This window comes from Ixodes scapularis, unplaced genomic scaffold, assembly GCF_016920785.2.
Source record: "Ixodes scapularis isolate PalLabHiFi unplaced genomic scaffold, ASM1692078v2 PGA_scaffold6__148_contigs__length_123643588, whole genome shotgun sequence".
NCBI lineage: Eukaryota > Metazoa > Arthropoda > Arachnida > Ixodida > Ixodidae > Ixodes > Ixodes scapularis.
The window spans coordinates 47,657,823-47,673,852 of record NW_024609881.1 but is presented as its reverse complement, the minus strand read 5'-3'; the positions used below and the strand labels follow the sequence as shown (position 1 = coordinate 47,673,852).

The 16,030-nt window shown below is 45.4% G+C and overlaps 1 protein-coding gene across 1 annotated transcript in view; it reads left to right on the top strand.

Annotated features, from left to right (window-relative positions):
- Positions 1 to 1,650: 1,650 nt before the first annotated feature.
- The window catches only part of LOC115327921 (hydroxyacid oxidase 1), a gene marked incomplete at its 5' end in the record, with an annotated part of 61,736 nt that continues 47,356 nt past the window's right edge, over positions 1,651 to 16,030 (top strand). Inside the window, 4 exons of the mRNA XM_042294674.1 lie at positions 1,651 to 1,671; positions 4,641 to 4,815; positions 9,608 to 9,860; positions 13,184 to 13,338. Of these exons, the coding sequence (XP_042150608.1) occupies positions 1,651 to 1,671; positions 4,641 to 4,815; positions 9,608 to 9,860; positions 13,184 to 13,338 (604 nt within the window). The remainder of the gene's footprint in view (positions 1,672 to 4,640; positions 4,816 to 9,607; positions 9,861 to 13,183; positions 13,339 to 16,030) is intronic.

The following is a 16,030-nucleotide window of genomic DNA, read 5'->3' as shown; positions in this document are numbered from 1 at the left end:
ATACATGTTTGTGAAAGCTATAGATTATTTGGTGAGTTTGAGACTGTGTGTACTATGCGCCTTTTTTTTCTATTTTTTCCTTGTGTTGGTTGAAGCTGTGATATATTTATTTTTGAAACAATTTACTCGCAGCTGCACGCGCAGCTGCGAGCAACTCGTTTGCTCTCGGAAAAATTGCCGTCATCTAAGAGGAAAAGTCTACAAATAAATCGCGGGTGAATCGCCCTGAAAGTAAAACGGAGAAATACAAACAGTGTTCGTGTGACAGTCCTACGTCGAGTGGTATCATGATGTGACGTGACTCTAAATTGCGGGCAAATTTAGCTGAACAATTGTGTCGTCATGTGGCGCGACGTCACGTGACACGATGACGTCACAATATCACGACACTGCGATTTCTCGCTGAATCGAGCGGGTCTCGGAATACGTATACGAAACACACGACCATGCTGCCGAACCTTGCCAACTGCTATCACTGTAAAAAGGCTAAAACAAAAGTGGCAAGAGAGCTGGTGATGCAGTAAGATCGCGGGAATGAATCGTGTATAGGAACGCGAGTTCTAGGTATAAACGGTGAGTTTTAATATTGCGCATACGAGTAAACGCAAAAATGAACACTGTGCATCTGCGTTGCGTGTTCCGAACTACGGGTGTGGGAGCCCAAGATCGGTCTTGGATTGGCGCATGGGGAAAACGCATATGCGCAGAGTGGATGATTCAAAGCTTTGCTTTAATACGTAACACGAAAACTCTCTAATAAAAAAAGAACACAATGATTATGGGTTTCATGGTGCAATAGCAACCTCGCCATATGTTGCCACAGATTCTTTAAGTTATCCACAACAGGAGGAACATACATAGGCAATGAAAAAAAGCTACACCTAAAGTAGAGAGCTGGTATTTATCAAAAACAATTTAATCACGATTAAAAGAGGAGAGGTTCCTTCTCGAAGAAAGAAGGCAGAATGAAACGAAAGATGGCGCCTAAAGAGTTCAAGGTAACACGCTCGTCGCTGTTAATTAATTTTTTTACGAACAAATGCAATTACTTTTTGAGATGCCGAACTTCAACAATTTTAATATGAGAGGGGTTGTCGGCACTTAAATTCATTTTTATATTTCTTGTTTGACCCTTGCCAAACAAGGAATAGAGGATCCGCGTATTAAATTTAATGATTGTCGTATGTTGCGCCTTTGTGCGCAACATCAAACCTACCTCAATACTGGTATAAGAGAGCTCCGTGTGCGGTGCGAGTCAGTTCTATTATTTTCCAACAGCAGTAAGATTGCAATAGTGTTATTTTTTATGTCTGCTCCTGGAGCGTTATGACTTTGAAAATGAAAAAAAGCCATCGTCCACCTCTTGGGCAACCACTGTAGCTCTGAATGTTATAAAAGATTTTATCATAGTTTAATTATTTCCTCAGCGGCATTTGAAGTACCGTGACTCGAAGCACAAAAAAGTGCTACGTTTGATATAAAATTTATAAACAAAAAAATTTACACAACATTAAATTTTTTTTCTGTATATTACCAATTATAAGTACTACATCTGTAGCTAATTTCATTGCCCTAGCGCGTGTCATTAAAAACATATTTGTGCTGAAAAATGTCAATTTTAGGGCAATATTTGGAGGGACGAAAAAACAAAGTAGTGCAAATAACAGAAAAGTGTATCGTTACATTCTGCTCCGACATCATCTTAACAAAACTGCTATATTGGAACCGTGTAATCTTTAATGGATCGTTCATAAAACATGAACTAGCGAAGCAAGTGAGGGTCCGCGTCATTATATTCGCAACGCTACAAATGCGCATGAACAGTAAAAACCAACATATACATAATATAAAATGAAAGAGGATTGCATTGCCTTTCGAATGACATCAATCCCACAAAACAGTATTTAAAAGGAGATGAGTAATGACCTGCCAAAAAGTACCTAAACGGACACATTCAGTGGGACCGTGGCCTTAATCTAAATTATGTAACAATGAGGCCCATAGAGTAGTTAAATTACAACTAAGATTACTTACCAAAATAAATACCCTAGTGAAAAATACACCAGCTCGAGGGCTGGTGTGACTTGATGTTACACCAGACTTTTTCACAGATGTGATTTGGGACGTTTTCTGGTGTGACACCAGAAACCTGGTGTTCTGTAGTGACACCAGAAATCTGATGTGTGTGTATGACACCAGAAATCTGGTGTTCTGATGTTACACCAGAAATCTGGTGTTCTGGCGGGACATCAGGTTTTGTTGTAATATGATACCAGACCACCTGTTGACTGGGTGTTGCTTTACTCACAAAAAAGCGTACAATGATAAGTTTGACAACAACGCTGCTGCCATAATTACTTTATTCAAAAAAGCAAAAAAGCACAACAGTGAAGCTTCTGAAGCTTTACTGTTGTAGGGAGTTGGCCGTGATCAACTGGAGTTTGTCCGGAGCCACTGCCGTGCGTCGAAGAACCGGACGCCCTGTCGTTCCGAAATTCTTGGCCTTTGAGCTTGCGGTTGACTCGTATCTTAGTCACGCTGATCCGTTCCGCGTACCCCTCCGCACCAGAAATTTCCTCTTCTAAGGCATCATATTCGACAGATAGCTCGATTTCCTTGTCCAGCTCTTTCAGGGAAGCCTCCTTAAGTAGAAGAATATCAAATGTTTCTTCGAGCTCACCGATGTCGGTTGGATCCGTGGCCAGCAGACGCCAGTCTCGTTGATCATCTTTGTTGTGGCGGCTCGCAGGGTAATCCTCTTGGGCTTCAGGCGGTCGACGCCCTCCTCGCTCGTAGTAGGCATTTCGGCCCCAAAAATCCTAATAATTACTAGCTTCCTTTGTTTCTTTGCTACCAAACCAAGCTCGTCGGAAGTAAGGAAAGCGCACCAACATACCTTTTCGGCTTCGACTCACAAAGAAGACTTCTTTACTTTCTCAAACTTAAACAAGAATACCGGCGGAAAGGGAAAGAGGAACCCTCGAAGAGGCGAGCCGGCGAGCGCCCCAAGCTGCCCGAGGCCGCCCGGGAAAGTGCTCGGGACGAGGGGGACACTTCTTGAGCACAAAGGAGCCCGCCGCGGGGTCTCCGGCGACCACCAAGACGGGAGGAAACAAGGCACCCCGTCGGGGGACGGAGCGGCACACAAACTAATAGAAAACACGCGCGCGAACCGGGGGGAAAAGTCAACAAAAACACAACTCTGGTGTCGCATCAAACTGCGTGGTGTGCACACCAGGCTGCCTGGTCGGCGCATGAGTCCCTGTGATGTGACACCAGGCTCCCTTGGTGTACCCATCAGGCTGATGTGCGGGTACACCAGCATTTCTGGTGGGCACGCCAGGCTGGTGTGCTCGATACATCAGCATCGCTGGTGGGCACACCAGATATTCAGGTGTCACATCAGGATTCTTTGATGTCACACCAGGATTGCCTGGTGTATTTTTCATTAGGGTATAAATATAAATTACCTAGAAAAACAAATAAAATACTGTAATTCAGATATGGTAATAGAATTGGTACTCAAATATAGCAGCAATGCCCACACTGTGGAACCCGTTACACACAAAACAAGTACACTTGTACTAAACGCGAGTGAGCAACCGTCAAGGGGGACGAAGCTACAAGGAAACAATTTTAACGGGGGGAACTCTCGCATAGTCTATAAGCAGGTTTGCTGCTAGTTTCACAATCTCATATCTATTATCTAAGAAAACGAGACCCCAAACCGTAGAGCTCGCTGCTGCCGGTGTCATTGGAGTCCAAGTGTCTAAACAAATCGACTTCTCGAATACTCATGCATCTAAACATATTACCTGATCAGCACTCATAGCGTTTGACAAAGTTCACCGTTTTCCAATTCATCATTGACTCAAAGTGGCAATGCAGGCGAGTTGGTTCATCGTTACAAAATGGAAATCATTGACTCCTCATGCGTAGCAACGGACACACTCCATGAAAGAGACTATATGCTATAACCCCTTTAAAAAACGGATAAGTGAAGTTAAAGTACGAGGCAGACGTAGTGTGTGTGGGTCCTATTTAAAGCAATAGCGTTATATGCAAACCCTGCACGAACCTTGTTTGCTTGAGTTGGTGTCGGTCACAGTAAATCGAGACCCCAAGAAAGAGTTTGAGCAACGCAACGCAGCAGTTAATTCAACGTCATAGTGCTCCTGACCAGTGAGACATCGCCGCGGTGTGTGTGGGCATGTCGGAGGAAGGTACGAACATGTGGTGCGTCAGCATCCCCCTTTTTCTCCTATCCCTCCCATGCATAGGAACAGGAGCTGTGCGAATAGGGTACGAGTTGAGCTTTAGTAGGATAATCTAGTAGGCGCGAAGGAATTCTTCTGCCAAGTGGTATGCGTGGCCGCATTGCAGGGACAATTATGGCATGCCTCCAGAGAAGAGGTGCATGGATAAGGAAAACAAAGTTCCCGACAGATTTACAATTCCTTCGCGCCGTCTTACATTACATAACAGTCTGATTCCAAGTGCTGCCCCTTAAAACCACCAAGTACCAGCGAATTTTCCTGCTTTTAGGAGAAGGTCTGAGCCAAGATAATTACTTTTTTTGTGTGTGTGTATGTTTGTCCTTTGTGTCGGGGTTTGATAGGTATGAGCTCCATCTATTGAAGGCTTTCCTACGGTCTTCCAGGCTACGTCTGCGACCCCGAGTGCTTCGGAATGTGGAAACGAGAGACAAGACGGTGACGCTACTTGGAAGCCAGAAGCTCTCCATGCCAATCGGGATCTCGCCCACGGGCTTTCAGAAGTTTGCCCACCCAGAAGGGGAAAAGGCCACCGCCAGAGGTGAATTTCGCAGACCCTTATATTTCGCTATACAAACTCTGTGTCATATTTATTCAAATCAGCTGACTTAACGATACTTGACAAAAGGGCTATGATGGAGAGCATTGCATTTCTATTTTATACAATAAATGACCAAACCCGAATAGATAAAACTCTCTCGATCGGTCAAAACATATCAGGAGCCACAAGAAGTAACCACTGCCGGCTCCTAAAAGAATATCGAAACAATAACAATTGTTTCAAATACTAATTTTTTGCGGATAGTGCCAGAAACGAATTGTCAGCTTGACACCTTGTTCAACGCATGTCTGTACATTCATTTGCAATTGCATTATACCGCTACTTCATACTATTTGTGCTACTATCATTTTAACTGACTATTTTATTTGTTATTGGTTTTCTAAATATGCATGTTTTATGTGTATCATGTATTACGGTATATCACGAGTACGTATTCATCTATTTCATCCGAGTCGCCCAATTGGGCTTGCCCTATATTCTGTATATCTTGCTTCACGCTACTGAATCTTTTTACACTGCATCACCATTTATCCGCAAGAAACTTTGTCAACTTTGTTACCACACTACTGAAGTAACTCATGGAAATGACGGTATTAGAAAATAATAATATAGATGAATCGGATGAATTGAATTTACTAAGAGCCCAATATCAACATTATGCTGCCCAGCACCGATATATTTCCCTCCGAATTCGAGGGTGTTTTTTCATGGTTTTCTTTTCCTAGAAATTTAGTAATTCTTGGTGTAAATGTTTGGTGTAGGACAAAAAATAGAAGTTTAGTGGAGCTGATGTTCGAAGAAAAGAGGACAGGGAAATGGGATTCCCAGCCTCAAGAGTACTCTCGGTGCCGATAACAGAAGGAAGCGAAAGAAGGGGCGCAGTTCCAGAAAAGTTCAAGGGGGAAGGAGGGGGGGGGGGGGGGGGATTGTTTTGGGTTAGCACGAAATACCCCTGTAAATAAAGCTGTTCCCGGGCAATTTTTTCTCTTAATCGAGGAGAGCTCCAGCAGGACATTTCCGGAAAATCCCCACAAGGTCTCTCGCCAATTCGACATCGCACCGCTCGGTGCAATGTTGCACCGCGCGCTCAGGCCGGCTCGTATAAGCCCCGCACAACCTGGAAGGGGCTCGATTTCTCCGCGAGTTACGTGCACAAATAAAAAAAGCGAATATATCACGAAGCCAATACGTATACCCTGTTTTTTTTTTTTTATCGTTTTGCAATATTTCCTTTGCCAAAATGCTAAACAACCATGAACGCCTCCTTCTTCATATGGCCTACTCCTTCACGCTCCGTACTACGGATTACCGTAGTGTGTCAAAAAGAAGGCGGGAGGCATAGCGTATTTCCGAAATGGTTTCTTTTTGGGGGATCGGTGGCCGAGTGGACTAGCGTACACCAGCTCGGAGGACGTGGAGCGAAAGCTCGCAATGCAGAACCCAGGGATCCTGGGCTCAATCCCCACCTCTGCCCGTTTCAACCTGGATGACCATCGTGCCGGCGTGCGACCGTGTATCACTACTGCACTGGTTAAATAGCTCAACTAGATCTGAAAGACAAGTCGCCCGTTGAAGCACCAAAGTTCTAGGCTGTATAAACATGCACAAAACCCTATTTTGTTTGTCCATTTTTTGTTTTGTTTACCGCTTTGAAACAAAATAATTCGGTGTAAATTTTTGCGGTTTATTGGTCATTACTAGAAACACAAAACCTTGAGATACGCCAACTTAGCCGCTTTCATGGGAAACCACTGCGGTGGCGCTGCTGTTGGCACTACTCGCATTCTCAAACCGCACCTTGAGGCTCCAAAAAGCCGTTTTCGGTCATGTCTTCCTGGTGCTCGATAGGCGCTACCCTTGCCATCTTCCAACGCAAAACGCATTCGCCCTGCGGCAACCGCTATCGAATCATTTGCATACACTGTCTGAAATAAGTTAACCCACTGTTTGCAAGACAATGTTAGTAGATTTTTCCGATTTCAAGCACACAGCAAAACGATGAACCAAACAGACGGTTCCACCAAATCTAAGCCTCCGTCAGGAAGGAACTCAAAATATATAAATGGGTGTTCTGTTCCAAGTTAAATACTTGGCCTTTGGCTATGACTTCCACATTAATTTTTTCCTCTTCGAAAGACTTCCGTATCTCGTTAAATCTCTCCCCATGGTCCAAAGTCTTCTTCAGCTTTTCGCTGGCGCGTGCCGGATCAATCCCACCTGGAAGACAAGGCCGGTTCCTTTCTCCCCCGAACGTCAACACGGCTCACTAGTGGATACATGCAATGCCGCCTACCGTGCGTCAACATCACCGCCACTGCATCTTACAGCTCTCAGAACGAGCGTGACGCTAGCACGCGTTGACGTCAAGAGAGAGAGAGAGAGATAGAAACTTTATTTTAATCGAAAAATGGAAGCTCTTCGATCTTAGCCCAGGTTCAGGCATATGTAACGGTGCCGGTCTCCGTCGCCCATCATAGTTTGTGTGTGATGAACGAGGGATGGCCACCACAACTTCTGGAGTTCTGAAGGGGGAAGGACCATCCTTCCCAGCCGCTTGGAGTGAGGTCATGGGGTAACTGGGAGAGGGATTCATGTCGACTCTGGTGGGCTGCCGGGCAGTCCCAAAGCGTATGATGGTTTGAGGGGTATGCACCGTAATGGGAGCAGCTGGGGTGTCCCGGAGCGTTGGTGAAGTAATGAATACACTGCTTGGTGAGTAATGTGTGTGCTTGTGCTTTTCTAATGAGGGATGACTCTTCTCTTGAATCTGTATAAGATGGTGAGGGTAGAACAGAGGAGATTATTGGCCTAGGTGTCCTTAAGGATTTCTTTTCTAGCTTTACGTAGTTTTCCTTTCCACTTTTGGTTCATACTCACATTCTTCAGGCCAGGGTAAAGGGGGTCCCGGATTTGATTCGCGGTTGAGTTCGTGTGCTAGGCTATTCCCGGCCGAGGTGCCCGCAATCTGACGGAGGCTTATTGCGGAGAAGGCGCCGTGCAACCGAGCTTTCGGTTGCACGTCCAAAGATCCCCAGGTAGTCCAAATTAATCCTCAGTCCTCCGCTGGGGCGTGCCAGATGCCCGCCGTTGGTTAGGCACGTAAAACCCCCAAATTTGACTTTTGACGTAGAGTTTTCCTTTCCACTTGTGGTTCATACTCACACTCTTCAGGCTAGGGTAAAGGGGGTCCCGGATTTGATTCGCGGGTGAGCTCGTGAGCCAGGCTATTCCCTCTCAGTCCCTGATGTCCTGGAACCAATTGGATCTTGATTTCCAGAAGGGGGTAGCTATGCATGTGTCGTTGTAGAGTGTTGTGAATGTATGTCGCCAAGCTTCAGCGGTGCCACTTGCCAAGCTTCAGCGTCTTTCCCGCTTCTGACGGGGATCCACTAAGCATGACGCCGGGCGCGGACCGCGCGGATCACAATGCCCCCCTTTGTTCAACAAACTGATACTTGACTAGGGCTGCTATACTCCAGACCAAGTGAGAGTCAGCACTGACTATCTTTCGGAGAGTCGCTCATACACTCCCATGACTCTTTTGCGATAGGAGTCGGGGGACTCTTCATAAAAGGAGGGTCCTCACAACTCTTGTTACAGAGTCACGAGGACTACCAGGAAGGAGTCGTGTGACTCTTTCTCCGTTGGATAAGAGTCGTTAAAGAGTCGCAGTTGACTACGTCACCTGGAGTCGCCCATACACTACCATGACTCCAGTGTGATGAGAGTCCCAGGACTCTTATTTAAATAAGAGTCAAGTGACTCTACAAACTGGAGTCGTGGAGGAGTCAAATCTGTAGCGCGCAAAGGAGTCATGGCGACTCTCTTTAAAAAAAGAGTCGAGGGACTCTACAAACTGGAGTCGATTCTGCGGCGCACCAATACCCCCCAAAGAGAGTAATAGCGACTCTTTTTTTTAAGAGTGTAGGAGGCATTGGCTTGATATCATTTGTTGGCTTGACGCGCTTTACACCAAGAAATAAATAAGTAAACCGACAAGCAATCGCACTCGTTTTTGCTTTCGCGTGTATAAACGGTGGATTTAACAGTAAGACAGGTCCACATATTTGCGTTTGACTGCGACCGACGAGTAGCGGCCACTTAAGACTGCTTAGAACCAGACTGGCGTCGACTACACGGTGAACGTGGCTCACTTCCGTTCTGAGTACATTACCTTACTTCTTACGCGTCAATATTTCACGCCAGTCTAAAAAGATACCATCTCCCACAAGCACTGCGCACGTGCGCACACTTGTTCCTGCACTTACCGCGAGACTAATACAGTGAAGACCGGAAGCGTTCATTGGCTACATCCGCACTGTCGCCAAGGCTACCCATTCCATGGCGCGAGTATTCCTCCCGTCTACCAAGGAGACCCTTCCCTTCCCGGCAAACGATGCAGTAGTTTATTGATAACAAGTCTAGAAAGTTAAATTATCATTATGACATAAGAGACAAGTACGGGACACAGGTCAGACAAGAGTGCACCGTCAGCGCTGAAGTGGGAGTCGTGTCCAATCAACGAGAACCCGAGTCACAGCCAAACGCAGATCAGTCGTGTTTAATCTATGGTGGCCTCCGTTAAAGACGCAAGCTTACTTATCTACGAGGTATTGGCTGAGTACAATGGTTGACGTTACTTTCAGTACAGCAGGGCTTTAGTCGAAAGCAGTCACAACCGATTGTAGTATCGCGGTCGCTCACAGCCTAACTACAATGTGTGAACCAGTGTTGCACGTCCCCGGGGTACACGATGGTCTTTCGTCTTCAGCGGCCCACAAGGCTGCCACGGTGATGATCCTGAGCACGATGAGCACCACCAGCATAGAGGACGTGGCGGCTGCCGCTCCAGAAGGACTGCGCTGGTTCCAGCTGTACATGTTCAAGGATCGAGACACCAGCAAGGACCTGGTGCAGCGTGCTGAAAAGGCGGGCTACCAGGCGGTTGTGCTCACCGTGGACACTCCTCTGACTGGGAACCGAATATTCGACCGGAAGAAACTCACACCACTGGGCAATCTGGCGTAAGTGGAACCTCTCTGCGTTTTTCTCATTTTTTTTTTTATTATGTCAAGCAATCAATACTTTATCCGAAATGTAGAGCGCCGTCAAATAGCGAGCCGAGAACTACGTCCGTTATCTTTGTAGCGACCAGAAAGCGAAAGCAGTGACCCGACCGGCAAAAACCCCATGTATACAAGCGACCGCGCTTCGTGCGAGAAATGCAATGCCAACACGTATGAACCGTCGATTCGTGCGTGACGCGAGCGCAAACAGGGTTCAGAATTTTTTTTTTATTTTTATTTGTTACTTGAGACGCAGATTTTGACAAAAACAATCGGTGACAATGCGAAAAAATTATGCTGACGTTATCGCGCGGCGGGATGACATTCACAACTATTGAACCGGGCCCTAGTATTTTCACGAAGTTGTACCGATATTGTTTCTGAACTTTTTTTTCTTTTATGCACGTTGTAGTGTCGGCCTGAGCTTTTCTTGATGCGCAAACAGCTCAATGTATGCGGATGAGACCAAGGCTGTTAAAGGCCGACGACCAGACTCGAGGTTCTGCAAGGCAGAAGATCCTCTTCTCCATGGGGGAGGAGGAGACAGGCAATGGTGGACAGGGTAGAAGGGGGAGAGGAGAAAGCGAGAGAAAAGTGGAAAGCGCGAACTGATCGTCGGCCTTTAAGCGAGGCAAAAAGATGAAACTTAATAGTCTACATCACGAACCATAATCGAAAAAAGAGTACGGTAAACAGTGAACAACAAAAGCCGAAAGCATCAAAGAGTCCTCATTTTAATGCCTTATTTAAATAAATAAATTACTTTGAAAATCCAGCAAACAATCTAATTGCTTTGCAGCGATTTCTATACACTTGCTCTGGCGTCGGTAAACGAGGTTTGTAAAACACCTCTAAAACTAAACCAGGGAGTTTGTTCATTAAATAGGCTTAATATTTAAAGCGCGGTTATGTAGAATAGAAAACACAACAAACACGGACGACGTGCCTGTTTGCTCAACACTCAAAGACAAGATTTTGCTGCCTTTTTTGTCGAAGGCCATGTTCGATTACAACGAATGTGGCGTTCGACTTAGGTTCATCGCGGTGGTGTTAAAACTTCGATGTTGGCGGCAGCGAAAACTTGCGTTGCGTACGTCGAATGGTGCGGGTGTTGCCAACTTCATTTCACAATATCCTTTTCTCTTTTGTCGGAGCCGAGGTAAAGCTTTGTTTAATGCAAAGAAGCTCGGAGGGCAGTTTTGAGAAAGTCAATGCAGTTTTTCTGCCAGGGTTGAACAAACCTTAATTAAAGCGCAAGATCCGTAAACTGTGCTTGAGGTTAGTGCTATCTGAAACCAATTTGAGTTCTTTGCAACGTTTGAAATATATTGTCCTGGGTACAGTTTCCTTTAAAAACACAAAGCTTTACAAAAAAAATTGTCGTCACTAGCAACTAAAAAAAGAAAAACTAACCCTGAGTCGTTTGTATCGGCATGGAGCAGTCTACCGCTAAACAGTGCGACTTCATCATATATATAACTTGCAGCGCGACTGGGACAAGGACAGACAGAGAAAAAACACTGGACAAGTGCTGAACTAGCAACTAATTCTATTGAATAAAATTGCATTCAATAGAATCAGTTGCAAGTTCAACGCTAGTCCTGTGTTTTCTGCCCTGTCTGTCCTTGCCCCAGTCCCGCTGCAAGTTAAGATGTACTCTTACCACCCAGCTCAATTGTTCATTTAGAACGACTTCATGCGTATTCGCATAAAACAAAATTAAGTTTCCCCAGACATGAAAGGCATGACGGCCTAGTCCTTTGTCCATGTTCGGTGATCGGAAGTCAGGAAACAATAAAGTTTCCGAATCGCACTTAGTGGCAGAGCGTCCATGCCCTGAAAATGCTGAGAAACCGAAACTTAAAGACAGTTGACGTTACCAAGATGACCCCGTGCACAGTGCTGCCAGAACACCAAGCAGTTTTGCATATCCTCTATTCCCAAGTAAAAATAAAATAATATGCAGCTGAATCATGGAACTGGTCCTAGTCGAATTCTGCTAGATTGTCTCACTTAAAGCTGCGATCAGCTTCATATTCCAGCTGGATATGGACTGATGTTCACCTAAGAATTCATGTTTTATTGTGCCCGGAACATCCACACGCATGAGGTAGCGTACCACATCACTACCGTCACAGGTTCGAATAGAACTCTTACGAGAGCCCCCAAGAAGAGCTCATGATTCCTCCCGACAAACTCCAGACACTTAATAGTTTGGTGTAATGTTGTTTTTCGCCGAAGAAGCTTTCAATGTAAGGACTACAAAAACAAATATTATCGAAACGAACACAGTAACTTTTTCAACGGCTACACTATGGCACACTTCATTAGCTAAAACACGCCAGCGGTGGCCGCCGCTACGTTAACAGTATAGGGCTGTGTGCCGGCAGTTTCGCCCTGCATACGCAGCGCCACTCCAATCCCTAGGCGCGCCCATACGGGTTAGGCGTACGCTAAGCGGACGACGCGGGAGGCTCGAGTGCTTGTCGTGTTGGCTTTGCGCTTCGTAAAACAATGTACCGAAGGCAAAAGTGCAGGGCACCAGGTAATATTGTCTGTTCAAATGCCACAGCACTATACTAAACAGAAACGTGTATATGAGCCTCTCGAAATGCTTATTCGTTTCCTGGGAGGTGATTCATGACAGACCGCCAGTAGCACGAATTGTCAACTGTGCGAAGCGCAGGGTTAATTATTCTGCTCCCTATATTGCCAAATGACTTAGTGCAACTACACTTACTTGTCACGCTAATACGCACATTCCGTTGATCGCACACACGTGCACGCAATAGTTTTGCATTGCTTGGGGGAACTCGTGTCGTCACTTTGAGGGCGGACTGAGCTTGCGCCCGCAGGGTCCGCATTCCGCAGGTGACGTTCTACGACAAGTCCCAAATGTAATAGCAACGATGGTACCCCGTGGCTCTCGACAAAAGAAACTCGATTATAAATTAGCATTCTTCTTTAGGAATTTAAAACCTGAGAACGTAGCTCACTTCTTACCTGGAACTATTGGTCCCTGATGCTTACGAAAGAAAGCTAGTAGGCGGCGAAAGACCCGAGTTAAAATGAGGCAAGCAGTCATAGCGGATATTGTGTACTGACAGGAACGCATAGTTAAAAAAAAAATTGACACTGACGGCTGCGCTCTAGTATTTTCTTTACGTTTCTCTATGTTGAGACAAGCGTGCCGAGATTGACCTGCTGTCTTCCCCACAAGCTTTTCCTAATACGCACCCGGCAGTCGCATTAAAATTCCAGTCGATTCGCATTGATTCCAGTGTAACCATCGCGGAGGGAGTTGCTGGGCTCCTTGACCTGTCAGGGCATGCCTACGAAAACACAAGTCTCTTCGATGCCTCCTTGACCTGGGACGATGTCAAATGGCTCAAGAGTTTCACCAAGCTCCCCGTGATTGTCAAGGGAATTCTAACCGGTGAGGCAATATGTTCTTTGTTTTGCGGTGGCAGATATCATATTGTCAGAGCAATGAAATTAGGCTCGAGGGGTGGCACCATCTTATGCGGAATTTTCGGAACACTGAGATGGACTGCGGCCGAAATCATTGAGTGCCCTGCCGAAATTTCACATTGAGTGCCTTGCCGACCCTCATGTGGTTTTCGCTTGGTAGCAGTCGGGTGCAAGAGAGCTAGTGGACATCGATTCTTTTTTCACGCCCGAGACTGCGGACTGAAACGTAAAACTTTTAGTCAAAGGAAAAGACACACAAAGAAGGACGTTTCGAACTCAGCTCCTTTCTTTGCTTCCACGTATCCTGATATTTGCAGAAATCTAAGGCCGACTACACACCGAACTTCCACAAAAAAACCTACAGTTACAATAAAAGAACAGGCTACTTGGTTGATTGGGGTTTAATGGCGCAGCAGCGACCAAGGTTATAATGCGCCAACAACTAGGACTATTGCTGAATCAAGGTTGAAGAGAAGAAAGAGCTATAGTAGCTTGTAATTTAATAAAACAATGATCATGAAAGTACAAGCGCATAAGATGTGGCAATGAATATGATGAACTATTAAAATTATAGCTGGTCCAGGAGTCTTATATCCTTAAGAAAGTTGAAAACACACTTGTGTGGAATCAACGGCTCATCGCTGAGTAAAAGGGCGAGATGTAATGGTGTATGCTCTTGGTAAACCTTAGCAAAGTGTCTGTGGCGTTCTTGGTCGTACAAAGGGCATACAAGTAAAATGTGCAGGATGCTTAATGGTATATGACAGTGTTCACACTCTAAAGCATCCTCCCCTCGCAAAAGGTGCCCATGGGTAAGACGTCTATGACCGATTCGGAGTCGACATAATACCACCTCATAAAATCGCTCACGATGACGTGCACTCTCCCATTCTTAAATTAAAGGTTTTACGGCATGCAACTTATTGTTCACTTCTTGGTTCCACTCCTCTTGCCACTTGAATTTTGTAGATTTTTTCAGGGCATGTTTATAATCTCTGTAGGGTATCTTGTGCAGATCCACTTGTCGATCCTTAGCAGTGCTCGCTGCACGGTCAGTATCCTCATTCCCAGGAATTCCTACATGGGAAGGTACCCAGCATAATGTTATTTGTTTCTTCCTTTTTGATGCTGAAAGTAACCGGTTCCTTACTTCTAGAACAAGCGGATTTTGAACATCCCCCATTGTGTCCAGAGCTCGTAAAGCACTAAGTGAGTCAGTGTAAACAATTGACTTACGGATCTTCTTTTTAAGAATGTGGTCTATGGCAAGGAGCAAGCCGTAAAGCTCTGCGGAAAGAATACAAGCATTATTGTTAATTCTCTGGACACACTTCACGGAAGGCCCTACCACTGAGCAACCTACGTAGGAATCAGTTTTGCTCCCATCAGTGTAGAAACTTGTGAAGTCTCGGTACTGGTCCTGGAGTTCTAATCATTCTTGTCTCAGAACTTCATTAGGGGTCTCTTTCTTGTTGTGTTTTATTAGTTTCAACTCACAGTGGATGGGCATGAGGTCCCAAGGAGCTACGGAGTTCAAGTATTGCACAACTGAGGGTAGCACATCCAGCCCTACGAACTCAGCAGAAGAACGAATTCTCATGGCGAGAGGTGGAACAAATGATGGCTTGTTTATGAAAGTCTGCTCATAGTGAACGTGTTCTTTGCAGTCCAGGGTCGGGTGACCAGGAACAGACCTAATTCGCAGAGAGTACATGAAGCCTAATTCAAACCTTCTTTTCTCCAGTGAGGGCTCATTGGCCTCTACATATAGGCTGAGTATTGGAGATGTGCGAAAAGCACCAGTCGAAAGTCGGAGCTTCTGATGATGAATGGGGTCCAGCATCTTGAGAACCAATGCCCGTGCGGAGCCGTACACAATACAGCCATAATCAAGTCGGGACCGCACGACTGAGCGGTAGATGCACAATAAACAAAACCGATCAGCCCCCCAGGATACGTGCGACAAGACCTTTAGTATATTAAGTGATTTTACACATTTCATTTCGAGGCTCTTAACATGTGAAATGAATGTCATTTTGGAGTCAAATATAAGACCTAAAAACTTGTGTTCGTTCTTTACTGCAATAGGGACTTCATACATAGTTAAAGAAGGCTCAAGTAAAATTCCGCGGCGACGAGAGAAGCACACACAAACCGTTTTCTCAGGAGAAAACCTAAAACCATTTACATCCGCCCATTTGACCAAATTGTTGATCGCAAGTTGAAGTCGACGTTCACAGATGGATGGATTACAAGATGAGACTGAAATTTGTACATCATCAACATAGAGCGAGTACTGAACAAATGGCGGTATAATACGAGAAATTGAATTCATTTTTACGATAAAAAGAGTGACGCTAAGCACACCGCCTTGTGGGACTCCATTTTCTTGCGAGAATTCTTTAGAAAGAGTTGCCCCAAGCTTCACACGAAAAGTGCGATCCCGGAGGTAACTATGGATGGCACCTAGCATTCTGCCCCGAAGACCAATGTTGAACAAATCCTGCAATATGCCGTAGCGCCAAGTTGTATCAAATGCCTTTTCCAAGTAAAAAAAGACAGAGAAGCAATGCTGTCTATTTACAAAGGCCTCTCGCACAGCAGTCTTAAAGCGGACCAGATGGTCAACCGTCGATCGAGCTGAGCGAAATCCACAC